This window comes from Loxodonta africana, chromosome 5 (genome assembly GCF_030014295.1).
Source record: "Loxodonta africana isolate mLoxAfr1 chromosome 5, mLoxAfr1.hap2, whole genome shotgun sequence".
Taxonomy (NCBI): Eukaryota; Metazoa; Chordata; class Mammalia; order Proboscidea; family Elephantidae; genus Loxodonta; species Loxodonta africana.
The window spans coordinates 117,030,508-117,056,519 of NC_087346.1; the positions used below are offsets into that span (position 1 = coordinate 117,030,508).

A 26,012-nucleotide genomic window follows, 5' to 3' on the forward strand; every position below is an offset into this window, starting at 1 on the left:
CCACAGGAGTGAGGCTGAGGTCACACCCTGGACCTTGTCAGGGAGTGGACACAATCATTGGAGGAGAAGAGGTCAGGAACTGAGAGGGCCAAGGGATGGGGAGATCATCTATGCAGATACTGAACTCACCAAGAATTAAGGCAGTAGTGCTGGAGAAAGCAGTAATGAGCCAAGAGCTAAAATCTTTAAGTAATGAGAATGACTAGCACCTAGATCAGCAGGTAACTAGAAAAACAGGGGAAGGAATAATGAGGAGCAGGGATGACATCTACCCCCATCTTGAGAGCACTATCTCAAGAGAAAGGCAAGTTACAGAAAAAAAAAAAAAGAAAGAAGGAAAGGAACATTCAAAGAAGAGGTTAAAATATAGGGGATTTATCTTGGTGATGATGGGCTGTAAGTTCTAGAGAGCACAAAGTGGGAGATGGGGACAGATGAGGGGATATGAAGAGAAATACAGGAACCAGAGTACAGGAGATAAGGTATGACCACAGAGTTGGGGCTTCCTGAAGTTGAACCAGAGTACAGGAGATAAGGTATGACCACAGAGTTGGGGCTTCCTGAAGTTACTGTCATAAATAGGTATAAAATGCACAATGAGATATACTTGTTATAATTTTAAGGTAGTGGCAAGGGTATGGGTTTTAGGAGATAAGAGGTGTAGGAAGTCCTGAGCCCCTTTGTCACTCTGTTCAAAGAAGGCAAGGAAGCTAAAAGATTTAGAGAGCATTAAATGAAATGCTACATATAAAGTAAATAGCAGGGTTCCTGGGATATAATAAGTGATCAATAAGTGTCTGGATACTAAAAAATTATTTTTACAACTAATAGAAAGATTGAGCATAGTTATCATTTATTACATGTTTGATTTTAAACAGATCTTTTAATTATTTCTATCAAAATTTGGAATCAAATTTCTGATTAGGCACCTAACTACCTAACATAGCATTGTTTTTATGGGAAAAGTAAATAAAACCTGCTTTGATTTACAGTATGTTTTCCAGTAGTGTAAACTGTCATAATTTCAAGAGATGCCAAACATTATGTTTACTTGGCATCATAAAAGAGCTTATGTCATTAAAATCTCTTTGCTTCTCATGCTTCTTTTAAGCTTTAAATACTCACTTAATTAAAATGTATCAAAATGTATCACTTAATTAAAATATATCAAATAAACATTTATTACCTAACAACTTTCTAATCTTCTAACGTATTTCATACACACACTATCATGTTCAAGTTAACGTTTATTTCCAGCATTAACTAACCAGAAGGGCTGACCTTCTCTGTGACTTTTTTGCCTTATTTCTACTTCATGTATGCTATTTCTTCATATATTGAATTATCTATATCCACAAACTTACATTTGAGATTTTGGAAGTCAGGATTTATTCCCACTCATATATAACATCCAGCTTAATGTCTGACCCAGAATAGGCACTTAATAAACATGCACTGAATTAATAAAACCTTATGTAATTTCTCAGAGACATCAAGATTTCCGCCTCCACATATGGACGGGCAGTTGTATAAGATATTCAAGATTTTAGTGGAATGACTAAAGCAAAATAATAAGTACTTAAAGAGCCTTGTTACTCAGACTTTAAATCAAGAGATCTAGACTTTATAATTGCATCTCTCCATTCTCTATGCCACTGGTATTTCAAATACCAGTAGGGTCATCCATGGTAGACAGGTTTCAGTGGCACTTCCGAGTAAGGAAGACTAAGAAGAAGACCTGGCAAACTACTTCTAGAAAAAAATGGCCAGTAAAAACCTTATGATTAGCAGCAGAACATTGTCTGATATACTATAGAAAGATAAGCCCCCCGGGTTGGAAGCCACTCAAACTGCGACTGGGGAAGAGCTGCCTCCTGAAAGCAGAGTTGCCCTTAATGATGTGGCTGGAGTAAAGCTTTCGGGATCTTCATTTGCTGGTGCAGCATGACTCAAAATGAGAACAGCTGCAAACATCCATTAACTATCAGAATGTGGAGTGTATGAAGTGTGAATCTAGGAAAACTGGAAGTCGTCAAAAATGAAATGGAACGAATTCAATATCCCAAGCATTAGTGAGCTGAAATGGACTGGTATTGACCACTTATGATCAGAGAATCATATGGTCTACTATGCTGGGAATGACAAACTGGAGAGGAATGATACTGCATTCACTGTCAAAAAGAACATTTCAAGATCTATCCTGAAGTGCAATGCTGTCAGTGATAGGATAATATCTATACACCTATAAGGAAGACCAGTTAATACAGCTATTATTTAAATTTACACACCAACCACTAAGGCCAAAGATGAAGAAACTGAAGATTTTTACCAAGTTCTGCAGTCTGCAATTGATAGAACATGCAATCAAGATGCATTAATAATTACTGGTGATTGGAATGTGAAAGTTGGAAACAAAAAAGAAGGATTGGTAGTTAAAAAATACGGCCTTGGTAATAGAGATGATGCCAGAGATCACATGATAGAATTTTGCAAGACCAACAACCTCTTCGTTGCAAATACTTTTTTTCAACAACATAAACCATGACTATACATGTGGACCTCGCCAGGTGGAATACACAGGAATCAAATCAAGTACATCTGTGGAAATATACGATGGAGACACTCGATATCATCAGTCAGAACAAGGCCAGGGGCTGACTGTGGAACAAACCACCAACAGCTTGTTTACAAGTTCAAGTTGAAGCTGGAGAAAATTAAATCCAAGAGAGCCAAAGTATGACTTTGAGTATATCCCACCTGAATTTAGAGACCATTTCAAGAATAGATTTTGACACATTGAACACTAATAATCAAAGATCAGATGAGTTGTGGGAGGATGACATCAAAAATATCATACATGAAGAAAGTAAAAGGTCATTAAAAAGACAGGAAAGATAAAGACCAAAATGGATGTCAGAAAGGACTCTGAAACTTGCTCTTGAACATATAGTAGCTAAAGCAAATGGATGAAATAATGAAGTAAAAGAGCTGAATGGAAGATTTCAAAGGGTAGCTCGAGAAGACAAAGAGAAGTACAATGAAATGTACAAAGACCTGGAGTTAGAAAACCAAAAGGGAAGAGCACACCTAGGATTTCTCGAGCTGAAAGAACCAAAAAATTTCAAGCCTGCAGTGGCAATATTGAAGGATTCTATGGGGAAAATATTAAATGATGCAGGAAGCACCAAAAGAAGATGGAAGGAATACACAGAGTCACTATACCAAAAAGAATTGGTCGACATCAACCATTTCAGGAGGTAGCATATGATCAGGACCAATGGTACTAAAGAAGTCCAAGATGCACTGAAGGCACTGGAAAAAACAAGGCTCCAGGAATTGACCGAATGGTAATTAAGATGCTTCACCAAATGTATGCAGCGCTGGAAGTGCTCACTTATCTATGCCAAGAAATTTGGAAGACAGCTACCTGACCAACTGACTGGAAGAGATCTGTATTTATGCCTACCCAAGAAAGGTGATCCAACAGAATATAGAAATTATCAAACAATATCATTAATATCACACGCAAGTAAAATTTTGCTGAAGATCATTCAAAAGCAGCTGCAGCAGTACATCAACAGGGAACTGCCAGAAATTCAAGCCAAATTCAGAAGAGGAAGTGGAATGAGCGATATCCCTGCTGATGTCAGATGGATCCTGGCAGAAAGCAGAGAATACCAGAAAGATGTTTACCTGTGTTTAACTGACTGTGCAAAGGCATTTGACTATGCGGATCATAACAAATTGTGGATAACATTGCGAAGAATGGGAATTCCAGAACACTCAATTTTTCTCAGGTACAACCTGTACATAGACCAAGAGGTAGTTGTTCGAATAGAACAAGGGGATACAGCGTGGTTTAAAATCAGGAAAGGTGTTTGTCAAGGTTGTATCCTTTCACTATACTAATTCAATCTGTATGCTGAGCAAATATTCTTAGAAGCTGGAATATATAAAGAAGAATGGGGCATCAGGATTGGAGGAAGACTCATTAATAACCTGCAATATGCAGATGACACAACTTTGCTTGGTCAAAGCAAAGAGAACTTGAAGCATTTACTGATGAAGATCAAAGACTACAGCCTTTCAGTATAGATTACACCTCAAGATAAAGAAAACAAAAATCCTCACAACGGGACCAACAAGCAACATCATGATAAACACAGAAAAGACTGAAGCTGTAAAGGATTTCATTTTACTTGGATCCACAATCAATGTCCATGGAAGCAGCAGTCGAGAAATCAAACGATGTATTGCACTGAGAAAATCTACTGCAAAAGACCTCTGCTGCAAAAGACTTTAAAGTATTGAAAAGCAAAGATGCCGCTTTGAGGGCTAAGGTGGGCCTGACCAAGCCATGATATTTTCAATCACCTCATATGCATGCAGAAGTTGGACAACGAATGAGGAAGACCAAAGAACTGCCAGAAGAACAAACAAGTCTGTGTTGGAAGAAGTACAGCCAGAGTGTTCCTTGGAAGAGAGGATGGTGAGACTTCATCTCAAGTACTTTGGACTTGTTATCAGGAGGGACCAGTCCCTGAAGAAGGACATCATGCTTGGTAAAATAGTGGGTTAGCAAAAAAGGGAAAGACCTTTAACGAGATGGATTGACACAGTGGCTGCAACAATGGGCTAAACACAGCAACGACTGTGAGGATTACACAAGACCAGGCGGTATTTCACTCTGTTGTACAAGGAGTCTCTGTGAGTTGGAACAGACTCATATGCACCTAACAGCAACAACAAGAAACCAAAGAGAAGAAAGAGAAAAGATGAACTGTACAATCATAGATTTACAAAATTATTTCAATTCACCATTAGGAAATCATTAAGTTATATTTGATAACCTATGTTTAAAATGATAGTAAAACAAATACTTTTAAAAACTTATATTAAATTGGTAAAAATAAATACTGTTACTTGAAGGTGTTAAGACTTAGAGCTCTGGAAAATTCACTTCAGGTTCACACTTCATTGCCTGATTATAAGAGATAAGTTAAGTATTAATGTTTCTAAGATTTGCAAGATATTTTAAAAAGATTGTTCTGATGACAAACTTACATTTCATAGCATGTGTTAGCTGTTCATATTGCTGCTGAGCAAGAACATGAAGTTTATCTTCTGATATTCCTCCTTGAGAGAAATCTTTAAGTAAATCTGTATCTAAATTTAATAAAGCAAATTAAAGCTGTTAAATAGATCACTATTAGGTATTTTTCACATTTTGCTATTGTCACATTATTTAATTTTTCAAACATCTTATCAATTAATGAAAGTTTTTGTGGAAAATATTTATCTAAACTAAATACAGGATATTATAAAAAAGTTGGCTTAAAAATTCAAAAAGGTAAATAAAGGTAACTTTGTTCAGTTTTAATACTGTTTTTTTTTTTTTCTCAAAGTTCTTATGAGATAGTCATCCAACTAGCCAAAGAAATCATTTAGGTACAGAAGAGAGAATGCAGCCAGTCTGGAGACTAATACAGAAAAAGAAAATAAAATCTTTATTTTCCAAAGTAGAAATTGATGAGCTGTAGTCAAATCTGAGTAAAAAACGAAACCCAAGAAAGGACATGGTTAAAAACATTAACTCATCAAAAGAAGAAAAAGTTGAGAAAAGCAAACGCATGTCTTCACAATAAATCAAAAAATAATCTCATATTTTTTAAATGTTGAAAAATTTCAACATATTTCTTAACAATATTAAGATATCTTTGACCTTGATAATACTAAGGTAATGATATTAATATTAATGTTATTATTAATAAATTTTAACATACTATTTTATAATTATAACAAATATAATAGTATTATTAGTGTTAATATCATTCATTAGGTAATGAGAAAATATTAATAAGATATACTGGATGCTACTTTACATGGATTATTTTACCAACCTTTTGAAGCATTATTTTCCCTTTTACCATTGAGAAAACTGTTTAAACAAAAATTGTATAACTTGTCTAAGTCACATAGCTACGAAACGCAGAGCCAAGACTGTAGTCCAAAAAACTGACCAAAAACACACGAACCAAACCCACTGCCATCGATCAATTCCAACTCATAGTGACCCTATAGGACAGAGCAGAACTGCCTCATATGGTTTCTAAGAAGCACCTGGTGGATTCAAACTGCTGACCTTTTGGTTAGCTGCCATAGCTCTTAACCGCTGCTACGCCACCAGGGTTTCCAAAAATCTGGCCAGAGAGCCCAAATTCCAACCTCTATATTATACTCTGTCTCCAGAACTCCCAGTAGTACAACAGCCAATTATTTATATCATGTATTTGGCATCCTCCATTCCAGTAATATCACAAATGTTTAATGAAGCTGCATTTCTTCCCAATTTAGTTTTACACTTCACGTTTTTCTATCTGTATTCTAAACCATTTACTCATCGCTTTTTAAAGGACTGTTTGTTTACATATTATACTCTAAAACCATATCACCCGCCTCTTTAATCTCATTTTAAAATAATCCTAAATTGTTATTAGCAATGACCAAGTTGACATATTCCTTGATGGTGCTAATATTTTTCAAGGTTAAAATATTTTTTAAAACTAACTCATTATTGCTGTCTTCCACCAAGTGTCTAAGTCCAATAAAATAATCTTTTGGATCATACCCACCAAGTTTGTGACTAATATGTCTACTGTAGTCCTTAGGTCAGGAACACCTTATTTGCTGGTAATGCAAACAGTTAACATGCTCAGCTGCTAACCAAAAGGCTGGAGGTTCAAGTCCACCCAAGCTAGCCCAGAATAAGTCCAGAGTTTCACAGTTTTAAATTCTAGGCTTCCTAACTGCTATGTTTATTATAATTGCCGCTTTCTTCCCTTTTTCTTTCAGTGTCTAATTCTTCTTCAAACATTTCCCAAACTGAGTGTAGGAATTTTCTAAACCAACCACATTCTCTGTTTAATTCTCACTGGAAAGACATTCTATAACAAATCAAAATTCCACATGGCACAGTATAATCTCAGTTATCGATAGTGTGGTTTAGTGAAAAGAAAATGTGCTGACTTGTATTTGAATTCCAGCTTCCCTGCTTACTAGGTACTTACGAGACACCTTAGGCAACTTGCTTAATTTCTCTGTGTCTTAGTTTTCTCCTCTGTAAAATAGGTGTAATAATATAACACTATCCTTTAAAGTTATTGTGCTTGGAATCTAGCTGCCTCATGTGGAAGCCTGAGCTAACCTGCTAGATAGGTTATGTAGAGGTGAACTGAGACACCTTGCTAACAACCCCAGCCCATCACCGGATGTGTAAATGAGGTCATCTGGTACCAGCCAGCCCCTAGCCAACCTGCCAACTGACCTTTCCTCTTGCCTAACCGTAGCCTAGCCAACACCATATGGAGCAGAGAGGAGCCACTCCAGCTGAACCTTGCCCAAAACTGCCAAACCTCAGAATCATGACCAATAAATGTTGTTTTAAGTAAAAAATAAAACAAAACAAAAAGTTATCGCAGATCATTAAGTGATCATGCAGAGGCACTACCTAGAATAGCGCCTGGCACATAGTCGTCATCAATAAATATTAGCTCCTTGCCCTCCATCTTCCTTTCCTCCATTTTTAATTCTGTCCTCTCTAGAAAAAGGAAACAGTATATTCTAGGTTGATGGAATGCCTTCTTTTTCAATATTCTAGTTAATCTTCTCTATGCCTTTCAATATAAACAAAGTACTGGAGAAAGAATCAGTTTTAGTTAATTCAGGGCATTATAATGTCAGGATTAACAGTGATTAAAAGTGCCAGGCTTGGAGTCAGACTGCTTGTGTTTGAATCCAGGCTCTGACACTTACTAGCTGTCTGATTCTGGGCAACTTCATTAACCCCTCCGAGCCTCAGATTCCTTATTTGTAAAACAGAGACAATAAGAGTAACCACATCATCGAGTTCTGAGGATTTTATGAAACAGTTCAAGTAAACTACCCAGCTCAGTGCCTTACATAAAAAAAAAAAAAAAAACCCATTGCCATAGTGTCAATTCTACTCATAGGAACCCTAGAGGACACAGCTGAACTGCCCCACAGGGTTTCCAAGGAGCAACTGGTGGATTTGAACTGCCAACCTTTTGGTTAGGACTGATTGCTTAACTACTGTGCTACCAGGGCTCCATCCTACATATATGTGCTCATTATTCTGGTGAAATTTATTAAAAGCCACTAAAACATTCTTAGCATTAATATTTAGTTTGAAGTATTTATAGTATAAAACACACATGCTCGTGGTTAAGAAAAGTCTTGAGTATGATATAATCTTACTGTAATTATTTAATTAGGATTGTGTTTAGAACACAGGTTCTATAGTCAGGCAGCTCTAAATCTGAGTTCTAGCTCTGCTACTAACTAGTATGTGACCTTATAAAGATAAATTAATCTTTCTGGGTCTTGGCTTTTTTGTCCATAAAATGCTAATAAATTTTAATACTTACATCTAGAGCTCTGGTACATACCAGAATAGCATACTGGCCAGCATTTTTTCTAATTAGCTGGTGCCTACATCATTTCAATTATTAATTTTTTTTATATCACCCTTGCCCACAACTCACAGGCTTTATAGAAGCATTAAGTGAGGTAATGGATGTAAAGTATTTTACACATAATAAATATTTCATATATGGTAGATATTATTATTTAATCATATATATTTGATACCAATGTCACTTTAAGAAGTTTAAATAATTTTATTTTTTAATTATTATCAACAAATTTCAATAATTTAAAATTAACCAATTACCTTCATGTTCATTTAAAATAAATTCTACTGGATTACTAACACCCAGTCCTGAACAACGAGGTAGAAGCAGAATCACTTTAACTTTCTGTAACCTATGATCCTTGGATTCAATCTTAATAAATGGCTCATGAAGTATTTCAATATCTGATAGAAAAAAAACAAAGAAAAATTGATGTTAAAATATTAATTAAAAATAAGCTGTAAGTGATTATATCTATTTGGTCTTTGTTCATTTTTAAATCCTCAACCCCACAAAAACTCATTTTAATGTACTCAGAAAAGAGGGCTATTATCCTCTGGTTAGCTTCCCAAAGTTAATATAGGAATTACAGAGTGCTTTCCCCTTTACCTCAGAATGGTTTTGAAATTCAAATATCTTCTACATAAAATATAATTTAAATTTCCCGTTCTGAACTTCAGGTTCAACTTATAGCAGCACAATATGGTGGGGGGAATGGGCTTTGGAGACAGAAAGGCCTGAATTTCACTCCTGACATCATTATTTACTAGCTATTAAAAAAAAAATTTTTTTTTCATGTGGCTTAATCTCTCAAAACCTGAATTTCCTAATAATGCCTGCCTTATGTAATTATGGTAAAGATTGAGATAAAGTAATTAAGCTTAGCATAGTGCTGGCTTACAGTAAATGCTCAATATTTATCATTTCTTTGTCACATTTTTTATTTCCTTATGTATTCCACCTTCCCTATAAAAAGGGGTTCCACTATCATTTCTGAGGTACAGTCTAAAGTGCTGAACCCATACAAACTGATGTAAAATATGATCCATATGCTCAGGGACCCTATAATTTAACAAAGTCTGCTTTCTGTCAAGTTACAATTATCTGTACTTCTATCTTAAGAACAATCCTTCCTCCTCTGCAGTGGCTCCCATTCCCCTCACCTATTAAGGAATCAATGTGTCTAATCTATTCTTGAGATGGTCTCTAAATTCAGGTGGTATATACTTAGGGTCGTACTTTGTCTCTCATGGACTTGTTTTAATTTTCTTCAGCTTCATCTTGAACTTGCATATGAGCAATTGATGGTCTGTTCCACAGTTGGCCCCTGGCCTTCTTCTGACTGATGATATTGAACTTCTCCATCATCTCTTTCCACAGATGTAGTCGATTTGATTCCTGTGTTCCATCCGGTGAGGTCCACGTGTTCACTTGCCGTTTACATTCCTGAGAAAAGGTATTTGCAATAAAGAAGTCGTCGGTCTTGCAAAATTCTATCATTCGATCTCCAGCATCATTTCTATCACGAAAGCCATATTTTCCAACTACCTTCTTCATTTCCAACTTTTGCATTCCAATCCACAGTAATTATCAATGCATCCTGATTTCATGTTCAATCAATTTCAACTGCACAAACCACTTGGCCTTAGTGGTTTGTGCATAAATTTGAGTAATAGTCATATTAACTGGTCTTCCTTGTGTTGTTGTTCTTAGGTGCCATCGAGTCGGTTCCGACTTATAGTGACCCTATGCACAACAGAACGAAACACTACCTGGTCCTGTGCCATCCTTACAGTCGTTGTTATGCTTGAGCTCATTGTTGCAGCCACTGTGTCCATCCACCTTGTTGAGGGTCTTCCTCTTTTCCGCTAACCCTGTACTCTGCCAAGCATGATGTCCTTCTCCAGGGACTGATCACTCCTGACAACATGTCCAAAGTATGTAAGACGCAGTCTCGCCATCCTTGCTTCTAAGGAGCATTCTGGTTGTACTTCTTCTAAGACAGGTTTGTTCATTCTTTTGGCAGTCCATGGTATATTCAATATTCTTCACCAACATCACAATTCAAAGTCATCAACTCTTCTTCGGTCTTCCTTATTCATCATCCAGCTTTCACATGCATATGATGCGATTGAAAATACCATGGCTTGGGTCAGCCGCACCTTGGTCTTCAGGGTGACATCTTTGCTCTTCAACACTTTGAAGAGGTCCTTTGCAGCAGATTTGCCCAATGCAATATGTCTTTTGATTTCTTGACTGCTGCCTCCATGGCCGTTGATTGTGGATCCAAGTAAAATGAAATCCTTGACAACTTCAATCTTTTCTCCATTTATCATGATATTGTTTATTGGTCCAGTTGTGAGGATTTTTGTTTTCTTTATGTTGAGGTGTAATAGAGAAGGATTCCATGGGGAAAATATTAAATGATGCGGGAAGCATCAAAAGAAGATGGAAGGAATACACAGAGTCATTATACCAGAAAGAATTAGTCGGTATTCAACTGTTTCAAGAGGTGGCATATGATCAGGAACTGATGGTACTGAAGGAAGACATCCAAGGTGCTCTGAAGGCATTGGTGAAAAACAAGGCTCCAGGAACTGATGGAGTATCAATTGAGATGTTTCAACAAACAGATGCAGCGCCGGAGGTGCTCACTCATCTATGCCAAGAAATATGGAAGACAGCTTCCTGGCCAACTGATTGGAAGAGATCCATATTTATGCCTATTCCCAAGAAAGGTGATCCAACCGAATGTGGAAATTATAGAATATCATTGATATCACACGCAAGCAAAATTCTGCTGCAGATCATTCAAAAACGGCTGCAGCAGTATATCCAGGGAACTGCCAGAAATTCAGGCCGGTTTCAGAAGTGGACGTGGAACCAGGGATATCATTGCTGATGTCAGATGGATCCTGGCTGAAAGCAGGGAATACCAGAAGGATGTTTACCTGTGTTTTATTGCTTATGCAAAGGCATTTGACTGTGTGGATCATAACAAACTATGGATAACACTGTGAAGAATGGGAATTCCAGGACACTTGTGTTCATGAGGAACCTTTAGATGGATCAAGAGGCAGTTGTTCGGACAGAACAAGGGGATACTGATTGGTCTTCCTTGTAGGCGAATGGATATTATCCTATCGCTGACAGCGCTGTACGTCAGGATAGATCTTGAAATGTTCTTTTTGATGATGAATGCAATGCCATTCCTCTTCAATTTGCCATTCCCAGCACATGACTGTCTGGTTGAAAATGACCAATGCCAGTCTATTTCAGCTCACTAAAGGCCTAGGATATCGATCCTTATGCATTCCATTTCATTTTTGAGGACTTCCAATTTTCCTAGATTCATACCTTGTACATTCCACATTCCGGTTATTAATGGGTGTTTGAAGCTGTTTCTTCTCATTTTGAGTCATGTCACATCAGCAAATGAAGGTCCTGAAAGCTTGACTCCATCCCTGTCATTAAAGTCAACTCTACTTTGAGGAGGCAGCAAAGACCAGATGAGTCCTGGAATGACATCACAGACATCATATAAGAAGAAAGAAAGAGGTCATTAAAAAGACAGGAAAGAAAGAAAATACCAAAATTGATGTCAGAAAAGACTCTGAAACTTGCTCTTGAATGTCAAGTAGCTAAAATGAACAGAAGAACTGATAAAGTAAAAGAAGTGAACAGAAGATTTCGAAGGGCAGCTCGAGAAGACAAAGTAAAGTATTATAATGAAATGGCAAAGACCTGGAGTTGGAAAACCAAAAGGGAAGAACACGCTCAGCATTTCTCAAGCTGAAAGATCTGAAGAAAAAAATCAAGTCTCGAGTTGCAATAGTGAAGGATTCTATGAGCAAAATACTGAATGACACAGGAAGCATCAAAAGAAGATAGAAGGAATAACAGTCACTGTATGAAAAAGAACTGGTTGAAGTTCAACCATTTCAGGAGGTAGTATGTGATCAAGAACTGATAGTACTGAAGGAAGAAGTCCAAACTGCACTGAAAAAAATTTTTTAATTTTATTTATTCATTTATTTTTGAAGGCACTGACAAAAAACAAGGCTCCAGGAGTCATTCCAGAAATTACCCCAACCACCCTCTTTTGCCTCATCAATATTTCCCCTCTTCCTATTATCTTCTCTTTTCAAATTGTTTTTTTAAAAATCAGGTGAGTTTTTTTTTTTTTCTATTTCCATTTTTAACTTTTATAGGAAAAATTCAATTGTGGTACAAATTTCCCAGGAGTTTCACACATGTAATGGTGGTTTTCATTTGTCTTAATCAGGATCTAGATAAAATATATACATTGCAGGTGGTTGATAAGTCTTATTTTAAATGTCTTTTTATCTATAGGTGCTCCCTCCATTTTTTCTTACAATTTATTTCCTAATGAAACTTGGTTAATGGTACTAGTTTCCCAGAGTTTGCATTTTGCCGATTGCTTCCTTAGGGTGCAGTTTAACAAGTTCCTCTTTTATACTTCCAAAAATTGGCAGTTGGATCTTTAGAAACTTAGATTTAAGTTCCTTTTTTCTTTTTCCTTCCTTCTTTTTTTCCCCCCAGGAGGGACAAACCTACTTTGTAGGCAGTGTCACATTCTTCCATTAAATTGACTTTGTGATATCAAGAACTACATGATTGTTTTGGTTGTTCTTGGTCCCTTGCATTTCCATGTGTACTTTAGGATAAGCTCAAAAATTTCTGCCAAAAAAATAAAGCCAGCTGAGATTTTTACAGGGATTGCATTAAATCTGTAGATTAATTTGGAGAGTATCACCATCTTAACAATATTAAATCTTCTGATCCATGAACATGAAATGTCTTTCTTTTTATTCAAGTTTTCTTTTATTTCAGTCCTCCAGCTCTTTTCTTCTTCAGTATTGTGTTGGGTATTCTGGACCTTTTGCCTTACCATTTATATAAACTTCAGAATTGGTTTGTCAATATCCACAAAATAAAATGCTGGGGTTCTGATTCAGATTGTGTTGAATCTATAGACCCAGTTGGGAAGAACTGACATCTTAATAAATGTATGTCTTCCAATTCATAAAAACAGAATGTTTCTCCATTTATTTAGATCTTCTGTGATTTCTTTCATCAAATATTTGTAGTTTTCCTCATACAGATCTTGTATATGTTTCGTTAGATTTATACCTAAGTATTACATTTCTTTGGAGCTAATATAAATGGCACTGTGTTTTTAATATCAAAGTCCAATTGTTCATTGCTGGTGTATAAGGAACCAGTTGACTTTTGTGTATTAACCTTGTATCCTGCAACCTTGCTATCATCACTGACTAGTTCCAGGAGGTTTTTGTTTTGTTTTGTTGTCAATTCTTTGGTTCTTCTTTAATTTCTTTAAATAATGTTTTGTAGTTTTAATGTATAAGAGTTGACTTCTTTTACTAAATTTATTTATTTATTTATTTATTTTGTTAAATAGATTTTTTCCCATTTCGTTTGCAAATTGTTCATCACTGTTGTTATACTCAGTCAGTTCCGACTCATGGTAACCTTATGTACATGTGCCTATTTCATGATCTTTGATATACTGGCACCTATTGTTGCAGCTACTGTGTCAATTCATTTCATTGAGGGTCTCCCTCGTTTTTAGTGACTCTCTGTTTTACCAAACATGATGTCCTTTCCTAGTGATTGTTCTTTCCTGATGATGTACCCAAAATAAGCAAGACAAAGTTTTGCCATACTTGTAAGGAGCATTCTGGCCGATACAACCAGAATGTTCACAGCGAATATATAGAAATAAAATTGATTTTTGTATACTGTCCATGTATCAATGGACAAATGAGCCAACTTTGTTGTATTCCTTTATTGGTTCTAATAATTTTTCAAGAATCCCTTAGTATTTTCTAAACCCAAGATCATGTCATCTGTTGGTTCTGGTCAATTTAGTCTTTAAATACTTTGAGACCACATTATTAGGTACACACGTTTGGCTTTTTTTTTTTTTTTTTTTGCTAATAAGAGAAATATTTATTTTCACAAATATTTAAAATTTCAGCTACCTTTGAGCCACAGAAAGAGCAGACTGTTCGTGTATATATTTTATACAAACATAAAACACTAACTTATTTTTAGTTCATTAGTTCAGCTCACTGCAAATAAAGTCAGGGGAAATCACTTAAAGGCAATTCTGCTGGCATCTGCAGAAAAACATAATGGACAGTGATTATCTAAACAGAGTCCAAAATCCACTTATAAGGGTAGATAGGCCAGAAGAGTCAGGGGCAGATAGAGGGGCCATAGTGTCACTAATACAATGGACTTCAAACAGAAAAACTGAACTATCAGGTGGAATGCATCCACAACAAACTCCAGCTAGAAAGATAATTATTATGTAGCTCGGACATTGATAATGGGTTAAAAGATTGGTGGATTATTGCACACGTACAAATCTTAATGCATACATTCAGCACTTTTTAGGTACACACATTTTAAAAAATGTTTTATTTTCCTGATGAATTGAACATTTCATGATTATAAAAGTCTCTATCTCTAGTGATGTTTCTTAACTTAAATCTGCTTTGCCTGTAGCTCTTTTGTTAATATTTGTATTGCATAGTTTTTCCGTCCATTTAAGTTTTTTTAATTGTGCTTTAAGTGAAAGTTTACAGTTCAAGTTTCTCATACAAAAATTAAACATACATTGTTATGTGACCTTAACTGCTCTCCCTACAATGTGGTGGCACACTCTTCCTTTCCACCCTGTATATCCCGGGTCCATCCAACCACTTCCTGTTCCCTTTTGCCTTCTCATCTCACCTCCAGTCAGGAGCTGCCCATTGAGTCTCCTGTATCTACTTGAACTAAGAAGCACACTCTTCATGAGTATCATTTTATGTCTTATAGTCCAGTCTAATCTCTGCCTGAAGAGTTGACTTCGGGAATTGTTTTAGTTTTGGGCTAAGAGAGAGTCCGGGGCCTATGTCTTCTGGGGCTGCTTCAGTCTCAGTCAGGCCGTTAAGTTTGGGTTTTTTTAATGAGAATTTGAGTTCTGCACCACACTCTTCTCCTGCTCTGTCAGGGGCTCTCTGTTGTGTCCCTGTCAGGGGGGTCAGTGGTGGTAGCCAGGCACCATCTAGTTCTTCTGGTTTCAGGCTGATGTAGTTTCTTATTTATGTGGCTTTTTCTGTCTCTTGGGCTCATATTTTCCTGTGTCTTTTGGTGTTCTTCATTCTCCTTTGCTCCAAGTGGGTTAGGGCCAATTGATGCATCTCAGATGGCTACTTGCTAGCTTTTAAGACCCCAGATGCTACTCACCAAAGTGGGATGCAGAGCATTTTCTTAATAAACTTTGTTATGCCAATTGACCTAGCTATCCCCTGAAACCATGGCCTCCAGATTCCCAGCCCCATTTAAGATTTTTTGTATCCTTAAGTAGTATCTCTTGTCAATAGTATATACTTGATTTTTATAAATCTAGTCTTGATGCTCTTTATCTTTTACTTCAAGTGTTTTGTCCATTTATATTTAGTGTGCTTACTGATTTATTTTGGTTTAATCTACCATCCTATTTGCTATCTGTCATTTTCTATATTCCTTTTTTCTCCCTTTTCACCATTTTTTAGATTGGTACTTTTAATATTCCATTCCCCTCCCCCTTAGCTATTAGTTACATATTCTTTTATTATTCTTTTATCGATTACCCCAGAAATTATAACACATACAACTACTTAATATAATTTACTACTTTTGTCACTTTCTTGACAAAGCAAAGACCATACAACACATGAATTTCATTCCCCTCTCTCCCAAAGTATGTACCATTATTGTAATTTAATTACATATAATACACATATTTTTAACCTCAGAAGACATTAGTTTACCACCCCATGAGACACTAGATTATAATTATTTAGATTTACCTATATATTTTACATTTTCCATTGTTATTTCTTCCAGCATAACCAACTTCTGTATGCAATAATATTCCTTTTACCCGAACAATAATCCTTAGTGTCTCTTTTACTGTGTCTACTAGTGAGAAACTCTCAGATTTTGTTTGAGGATAATTTTATTTCATTTCATTTTAAAGGTTATTTTTTGCTGGATATAGAAACCTAGCCTAGCGGCTTCTTTCAGCACTATGAAGATATTCTTTAATAGTTTTCTGGCTTCAATTGTTTCTGCTTAAGTTTTCAGTCTTATTTTTATTCCCTTGAAGGTAATTTGCCTGTTATTTCTATCTGCTTTTAAAATTTCTCTTTGTCTGTGGTATTCAGAAGTTATGCTTTGATGTGCCTAAGTAAGTTTTCTGTATATTTATCTTTTCTAGAGTTTACTCGGATTCTTACATTTATAGTTTTGTGTCTTTCATTCATTTTGGAAAATTCCCAGCCTGAAATTCATCAAATATTAATTCATTCCAATTCCTTTTCTCCTATCTTTCTGAGATTCCAATTAGAACATATATGAAATCACTGGATCTTATGTGTGTCTTGTGATCTCTTCTATATTATCCATCCTTTTGTCTCCCCTGCTTCAAGCTGAATATTTTCTTCTGGCCTGTCTGTTCACTTATTCTTTCTTTAGCTGTGCGTAATCTATGGTTTTAAACCTATTAATTTTATTTCTTAATTTCATGTATTTTATTTTTCAGTTCTAGAATTTTCTCTTGCCTCTTTTTAATTGTAGTTTCTGTTCTCTGATGAAATTCTAAAACTTGAGCACATTAATCACAGTTATTTTAAAGTCTACATTAGTATCAGTAAGGTTCTCCAAAGCAACAGAGTCAATGTATTTATTTTAAGGAAATGACTCACATGACTGTGGAGGCTGACAAGTCTAAAATGTATAGGACAGGCTGGACACAGATAGGAGTCAAGCCTGCAGTCTTGAGGCAGAATTTCTTCGTCCTTCAAAAAGCTCACTTTGAAGACTTAACACTAAAAAAAAACTACTACTGCTAAATGTATTTCAAAGTATACAAAATGACAGAATACTCCCTAACTCATTCTATGAAGCTACCATATCCCTGATACCAAAACGAGCTAAAAAAAGACAATACAAAAAAAGAAAATTACAGACCTACATCCCTCATGAACATAGATGCAAAAATCCTCAACAAAATTCTAGCCAACAGAATTCAACAACATATCAAAAACATAAACCACCACGACCAAGTGGGATTTACACCAGGTATGCAGGGATGGTTCAGTATTAGAAAAACAGTTAATGTAATCCACCATATAAATAAAAGACAAGAACCACATGATTTTATCAATTGATGCAGGAAAGGCATTTGACAAAGTTCAACACCCATTCATGATAAAAACTCTCAACAAAATAGGAATAGAAGGAAAATTCCTCAACATAATAAAGAATTTTTTTTTTTTTTTATAATAAAGGGCATTTATACAAAACCAACAGCCAACATCATCCTTAATGGAGAGATTCTAAAAACATTCCCTTTAAGAACAGGAACCAGACATAGATGCCCCTTATCACCACTCTCATTCAACATTGTGCCGGAGGTCCTACCCAGAGCAATTAGGCTGGATAAAAAAATAAAGGGCATCCAGATTGGTAAGGAAGAAGTAAAAGTACTTCTGTTTGCAGATGACATGATCTTATACACTGAAAACCCTAAAGAATCCTAAAAAAAACTACTGAAACTAATAGAAGAGTTCAGCAAAGTATCAGGTTACAAGATAAACATACAAAAATCAGCTGGATTCTTCTATGCCAACAAAAAGAACATCGAAGAGGAAATCACCAAATTAATACTATTCACAGTAGCCCCAAAGAAGATAAAATAATTAGAAATAAATCTAACCAGAGACGTAAAAGACCTATACAAAGAAAACTACAAAGTACTACTGCAAGAAACCAAAATGGACCTACATAAGTGGAAAAACATACCTTGCTCATGGAAAGGAAGACTTAACATTGTAAAAATGTCTATTCTACCAAAAGCCATCTATACATACAACGCAATTCCGATCCAAATTCCAATGACATTTTTTAATGAGATGGAGAAAAAAATCACCAACTTCATATGGAAGGGAAAGAAGCCCCGGAGAACTAAAGCATTACTGAAAAAGAAGAAGAAAGTGGGAGGCCTCACTCTACCTGATTTCAGAAACTATTATACCGCCACAATAGTTAAAACACCCTGGTACTGGTACAAAAACAGACACATAGACCAATGGAACAGAATTGAGAATCCAGATATAAATCCATCCACATATGAGCAGGTGGTATTTGACAAAGGCCCAGTGTCAGTTAATTGGGGAAAAGATAGTCTTTTTAACAAATGGTGCTGGCATAATTGAATATCCATTTGCAAAAAAATGAAACAGGACCCATACCTCACACCATGCACAAAAACTAACTCCAAATGAATCAAAGACCTAAACATAAAGTCTAAAACGATAAAGGTCACAGAAGAAAAAATAGGGACAACGTTAGGAGCCCTAACACATGGCATAAACAAAATACAAAACATTACTAAAAATGCCAAAGAGAAACCAGGTACCTGGGAGCTAATAAAAATCAAACGCCTATGCTCATCTGAAGACTCCACCAAAAGAGTAAAAAGACCACCTACAGACTGGGAAAAATTTTTCAGCTATGACATCTTCGACCAGCACCTGATCTCTAAAATCTACATAATTCTGCTAAAACTCAACCACAAAAAGACAAACAACACAATTAAAAAATGGGCAAAGGATATGAACATACACTTCACTAGAGAAGACATTCAGGTGGCTAACAGATACATGAGGAAACGCTCTTGATCATTACCCATTGCTGTTGTTGTGTTGTTAGGTGCCGCTGAGTTGGTTCCAACTCACAGTGACCCTATGCACAATAAAATGAAACAATGCCCGGTCCTGAGCCATCCTTACAATCGTTGTTATGCTTGAGCTCACTGTTGCAGCTACTGTGTCAATCCACCTCGTTGAGGGTCTTCCTCATTTCCGCCGACCCTGTACTCTGCCAAGCATGATGTCCTTCTCCAGGGACTGATCCCTCCTGACAACATGTCCAAAGTATGTAAGATGCAGTCTCCCCATCCTTGCTTCTAAGGAGCATTCTGGTTGTACTTCTTCTAAGACAGATTTGTTCGTTCTTTTGGCAGTCCATGGTATATTCAATATTCTTTGCCAACACCACAATTCAAAGGCGTCAATTGTTCTTCGGTCTTCCTTACTCACTGTCCAGCTTTCACATGCGTATGATGCGATTGAAAATACCATGGCTTGGGTCAGGCGCACCTTAGTCTTCAAGGTGACATCTTTGCTTTTCAACACTTTAAAGAGGTCTTTCGCAGCTGATTTACCCAGTGCAACGTGTCTTTTGATTTCTTGACTGCTGCTTCCATGGCTGTTGATTGTGGATCCAAGTGAAATGAAATCCCTGACAACTTCAATTTTTTCTCCATTTATTATGATGTTGCTCATTGGTCCAGTTGTGAGGATTTTTGTTTTCTTTGTGTTGAAGTGCAATCCATACTGAAGGCTGGGGTCTTTGATCTTCATTAGTAAGTGCTTCAAGTCCTCTTCACTTTCAGCAACCAAGGTTGTGTCATCTGCATAACGCAGGTTGTTAATGAATCTTCCTCCAATCCTGATACCCCATTCTTCTTCATATAGTCTAGCTTCTTGGATTATTTGTTCAGCATACGGATTGAATAGGTATGGTGAAAGAATACAACCCTGACGCACACCTTTCCTGACTTTAAACCAATCAGTATCCCCTTGTTTTGTCTGAACAACTGCCTTTTGATCTATGTAAAGGTTCCTCATGAGCACAATTAAGTGTTCTGGAATTCCCGTTCTTCACAATGTTATCCACAATTTGTTATGATCCACACAGTCGAATGCCTTTGCATAGTCAATAAAACACAGGTAAACATCCTCCTGGTATTCTCTGCTTTTAGCCAGGATCCATTTAACATCAGCAATGATATCCCTGGTTCCACATCCTCTTCTGAAACTGGCTTGAATTTCTAGCAGTTCCCTGTCGATATGAGAAGAAACAGCTGCAAACATCCATTAACAATCAGAACATGGAATGTACGAAGTGTGAATCTAGGAAAATTGGAAATCGTCAAAAATGAAATGGAACGCATAAACAGGGATATCCTAGGCATTAGTGAGCGGAAATGGACTGGTATTGGCCATTTTGAATCGGACAATCATATAGTCTACTTTGCTGGGAATGACAACTTGAAGAGGAATGGTGTTGCATTCATCATCAAAAAAAAAAGTTTCAAGATCTATCCTGAAGTACAATGCTGTCAGTGATAGGATAATATCCATACACCTACAAGGAAGACCAGTTAATATGACTATTATTCAAATTTATGAACCAACCACTAGGGCCAAAGATGAAGAAATAGAAGATTTTTATCAGTTGCTGCAGTCTGAAATCCACCCAACATGCAGTCAAGATGCATTGATAATTACTGATGATTGTAATGTGAAAGCTGGAAACAAAGAAGAAGGATCTGCAGTTGGAAAATACGGCCTTGGTGATAGAAACTATGCTGGAGATCGAATGATAGAATTTTGCAAGACCGACTTCATTGCAAATACCTTCTCTTACCAACATAAATGGAGACTACACCCATGGACCTCACCAGATGGAACACAAGGAAATCAAATTGACGACGTCTGTGGAAAGAGACAGTGGAAAAGCTCAATATCATCAGTCAGGACAAGGCCAGGGGCCGACTGTGGAACAGACTATCAATTGCTCGCATGCAAGTTCAAGCTGAAACTGAAGAAAGTCAGAGCAAGTCCACGAGAGACAAAATATGACCTTGAGTACATCCCACCTGAATTTAGAGACCATCTGAAGAATAGATTTGATGCACTGAACACTAGTGACCGAATACCAGACGAGTTGTGGAATGACATCAAGGACTTCATCCATGAAGAAAGCAAGAGATCACTGAAAAGTCAAGAAAGAAAGAAAAGATCAAGATAGATGTCAGAGGAGACGCTGAAACTTGCTCTTGAACGTTAAGCAGCTAAAGCAAAAGGAAGAATTGAGGAAGTAAAAGAACTGAACAGAAGATTTCAGAGGGCGTCTCGAGGAGACAAAGTATTACGATGACACGCGCAAAGAGCTGGAGATGGAAAACCAAAAGGGAAGAACATGCTCGGCATTTCTCAAGCTGAAAGAACTGAAGAAAAAATTCAAGCCTCAAGTTGCAGTAGTGAAGGATTCTATGGGAAAAATATTAAACGATGCTGAAACCATCAAAAGAAGATGGAAGGAATACACAGAGTCATTATACCAAAAAGAATTAGTCTATGTTTAACCATTTCAAGAGGTGGCATACAATTGGGAACCAATGGTACTGAAGGAAGAAGTACAAGCTGCTCTGAAGGCATTAGGCATTAGAGAAATGCAAATCAAAACTACGATGAGATTCCATCTCACTCCAGCAAGGCTGGCATTAATCCAAAAACACACAAAATAATAAATGTTAGGTTGTGGAGAGATTGGAACACTTATACACTGCTGGTGGGAATGTAAAATGGTACAACTACTTTGCAAATTGATTTGGCGCTCCTTTAAAAAGCTAGAAATAGAACTACCATATGACCCAGCAATCCCACTCCTTGGAATATACCCTAGAGAATTAAGAGCCTTTACACGAACAGATATAGGCACAACCATGTTTACTGCAGCACTGTTTACAACAGCAAAAAGATGGAAGCAACGAAGATGCCCATCAATGGATCCATGGATAAATAAATTATGGTATATTCACACAATGGAATACTACGCATCAATAAAGAACAGTGATGAATCTGTGAAACATTTCATAACATGGAGGAACTTGGAAGACATTATGCTGAGTGAAATTAGTCAGTTGCAAAAGGACAAATAATGTATAAAACCACTGTTATAATATCTTGAGAAATAGTTTAAACTGAGAAGAACGCATTCTTTTGTGGTTACGAGAGGGGGGAGGGAGGGAGGGGTGGGAGAGGGATATTTACTAATTAGATAGTAGATAAGAACTACTTTAGGTAAAGGGAAGGACAACACTCAATACAGGGGAGGTCAGCACAACTGGACTAAGTCAAAAGCAAAGAAGTTTCCTGAATAAACTGAATGCTTCGAAGGTTAGCAAAGCAGGGGCATGGGTTTGGGGACCATGGTTTCAGGGGACATCTAAGTCAACGGGCATAATATAATATATTAAGAAAATATTCTGCATCCCACTTTGAAGAGTGGCATCTGGGGTCTTCAATGCTAGCAAGTGGCCATCTAAGATGCATCAATTGGTCTCAACCCACCTGATCAAAGGAGAATGAAGAACACCAAGGACACAAGGTAATAAAGAGCCCAAGAGACAGAAAGGGCTACATGAACCAGAGACTACATTATCCTGAGACCAGAAGATCTAGATGGTGCCTGGCCAATACCAATGACTGCCCTGACAGGGAACACAGCGGAGAATCCCTGAGGGAGCAGGGAAACAGTGGGATGCAGACCCCAAATTCTCATAAAAAGACCAGACTTAATGGTCTGACTGAGACTAGAAGACCCCAGTGGTCATGGTCCCCAGACCTTCCATTGGCCCAAGACGGTAACCATTCTAGAAGCCAGCTCGTCGGACATGGATTGGACTGGACAATGGGTAGTAAAGGGATGCTGGTGAGGAGTGAGCTACTTGGATCAGGTGGACACTTGAGACTATGTTGGCACCTCCTGCCTGGAGGGGAGATGGGAGGATACAGGGACTTAGAAGCTGGCAAAATGGACACAAAAAGAGAGAGTGGAAGGAGGGAGCAGGCTGTCTCCTTGTGGGAAGAGTAATTGGGAGTATGTAGCAAGGTGTATATAAGTTTTTATGTGAGAGACTGACTTAATTTGTAAACCTTCACTTAAAGCATAATAAAAATTACTTAAAAAAAACAGCTTACTTTTAGCTCTTAAGGCCTTCAACTGATTGAATGAAGCCCACCTACACTATAGAAGGTAATCTCCTTTATCAACTGATTGCAGATGTTAACCACATTTACAAAATACCTTCATAGAACACCTAGGTTAGTGTTTGATTAAATAACTGGATTAAGGAAGAAGGCAGACTGAAGAAGAATTTATGCCTTTGAATTATGGTGTTGGCAAAGAATGGACTGCCAAAAGAACGAACAAATCTGTCTTGGAAGAAGTACAACCAGAACACTACTTAAAAGAGAGGATGGCGAGACTTTATCTCACATACTTTGGATGTGTTTTCAGGAGGGACCAGTCCCTGGAGAAGAACATCATGCCTGGTAAAGTAAAGAGTCAGTGAAAAAGAGGAAGACCCTCAATGACATGGAATGACACCATGGCAGCAAAAATGGGCTCAAACACAGCAACGATTGTGAGGGCTGCGCAGGAACAGGCAGTGTTTTGTTCTGTTGTACACAGGGTCTCTATGAGTCAGAACCAACTTGACAGCACCTAACAACAACATAGCCTAGCCAAACTGACACATAAAACTATCACAATGTCTGATAATTCCAGTACCTGGATTCTTTGAAGGTCTGTTTTTAGTGTAGTATTTTTCTCTTGATTTTCAGTCATATCTTCTTGTTTGCCTCATCATTTTTTACTGAGTGCCAGACATTGTATTTGAGAAATTTTAGGAGATAATTTGAGACCAAGGATGATGTATCAACTTCTAGAGATCACTTATTAGCAATCCCAGATCACCTTAATCCACTTAGGAATTCAGATGACTGAAATCTGGGCTTTAATGCATTGTAGAACTTACCTCTACACAGGATATACTCTTTCTATGCCCCCATGTAAAATCCTGGGTGTTTACCAGGCTATTTCTGGTCAAGCCCTGAATTCTACTATTTAACCCTGTGAATCTGTCAAAAGTTCTACTCAGCTTCTCACTCTCATTGAACCTATAATATAACGTGATCTCTACCCACTGCATGAACCAATGGAAAATTTTTTTTAAAACAAGAAGGCTAAGGGACTTAACTCATAGTCCTAGATATTATCTTTGTCCCTCAAGCACATTTGTGACTGTCTTTATTTATTAAATGATAGTTTCTACCACCTACCTCAGCTAATTATTGTTTGAGCCTCAAATGATATAGTAGCTAAATGTCAAGTACTATACCAAAGTACCAATGCATTCATTAATTTAACCTACAGTTGTTCAACCAAAAATAAGCAAAAAGAACAGCCTTATATAATGCGGATTAGTGAGGATTTTAAGAGTACAGTTTATATATATAATTTTTACTTTACAAAAAAATAACAAATTTAAACATTTTTAACATTTTGAATCTCTTGTAAAACTATAATCACCTAACAAATATTTGTACGTACTTTTACATCCCATTTTTGTGAAAAGGCTCTTCAGGTCAGGATCCTTAGCTTGTGATTCTACTCCACAAACAAATATTTTTGAGGTGTTGTTATTTGTTAAGATTGACATATGGGCAACTGTGTACCAAGAACCTGTATTGACCATTAAGATGTCATCATCCATATTCAATAAAGCCTTTACCGAATGGACAGCAAGACTTCGAGATTTGTCCTACAAGATAATGGTGTGATTAAAATTTCAAAGGGTATGACTAGAAGCATGAACTAACATCTTTTTACCTTAGAAAAAAGAAAATACTTGGAGGGAATCTTGAAGAGATACCTAATCCATTTAGTTTAAGACATCTGAATATATGTCTAAATAAAAAATGAATAAAAATAACATCTATGTTAAAGAAAAAAACTATAATTTTGTTTAGCCTAGATTATGACTACTATCATTTAACTTTCATATAATGATAAGGCAATCCCAAAATCACAAAGATGTAATTGCTAGATGAGTGATGTCCTGTCTTAGCTCCTACTCTTACCCCTTCATGAAAATCCATTTATCTACTCCTGCTATTCTTTCTTCCCATTACATTGTCATCTAAATTACTGGTAGCTCACAGAAGTTTGAGAAGGTTATAAAAGAGATTTTGACAGATTGGATCTCTGCAGTTGATCTCAGTGTTTAATATGGTGTCACTACAAAAAAGGCCCAGAGATTCTGCCCAAGAATATGGTAGTAAGGAAGATCAAGGTGAATCTGAGACAAGTAGTGGAATCTAAAAAACAAAAAATGAATTTAAACTTTCAGACCTTTTATTTTTTACTGTACTGAATCCATACTAGACCTTGCATTCTCTTCTTGTATCAGCAGCCATGATACAGTAAAACCTGTGAAAGCTGGAACCTGTATAAGGTGGAAACCTGTCATAGAAGGAAAACTCAAATATTTCCCACTAATAGGGAGCGACAGAAAAGTGGCAAGACTGCACCCTGTTAAAGGCGGAAAACTTTCAAGACCTGGAAAAACAAGGCAGTCCTGTCAAGTTACGGCTCTTATAGGTTTCACTACATAAAAAAACTAAGCCTGTTACTGCCAAGTCAATTCTGACTCACGGCAACCTCCTGTGTTATAGCCCAGAACTGCTCCGGAGGGTTTTCTTGGCTATAACATTTTATGGAAGCAGAATGCCAGGACTTTCTTCTGTG

At 36.8% G+C, this 26,012-nt stretch overlaps 1 protein-coding gene across 1 annotated transcript in view; it reads right to left on the bottom strand.

Moving 5' to 3' along the window:
• NSUN7 (NOP2/Sun RNA methyltransferase family member 7) overlaps positions 1-26,012 on the bottom strand; it is a 71,278-nt gene that overhangs the window by 29,159 nt on the left and 16,107 nt on the right. Inside the window, 3 exon segments of the mRNA XM_023549838.2 lie at positions 5,065-5,166; positions 8,750-8,893; positions 24,816-25,026. Coding sequence (XP_023405606.1) covers positions 5,065-5,166; positions 8,750-8,893; positions 24,816-25,026 — 457 coding nt within the window.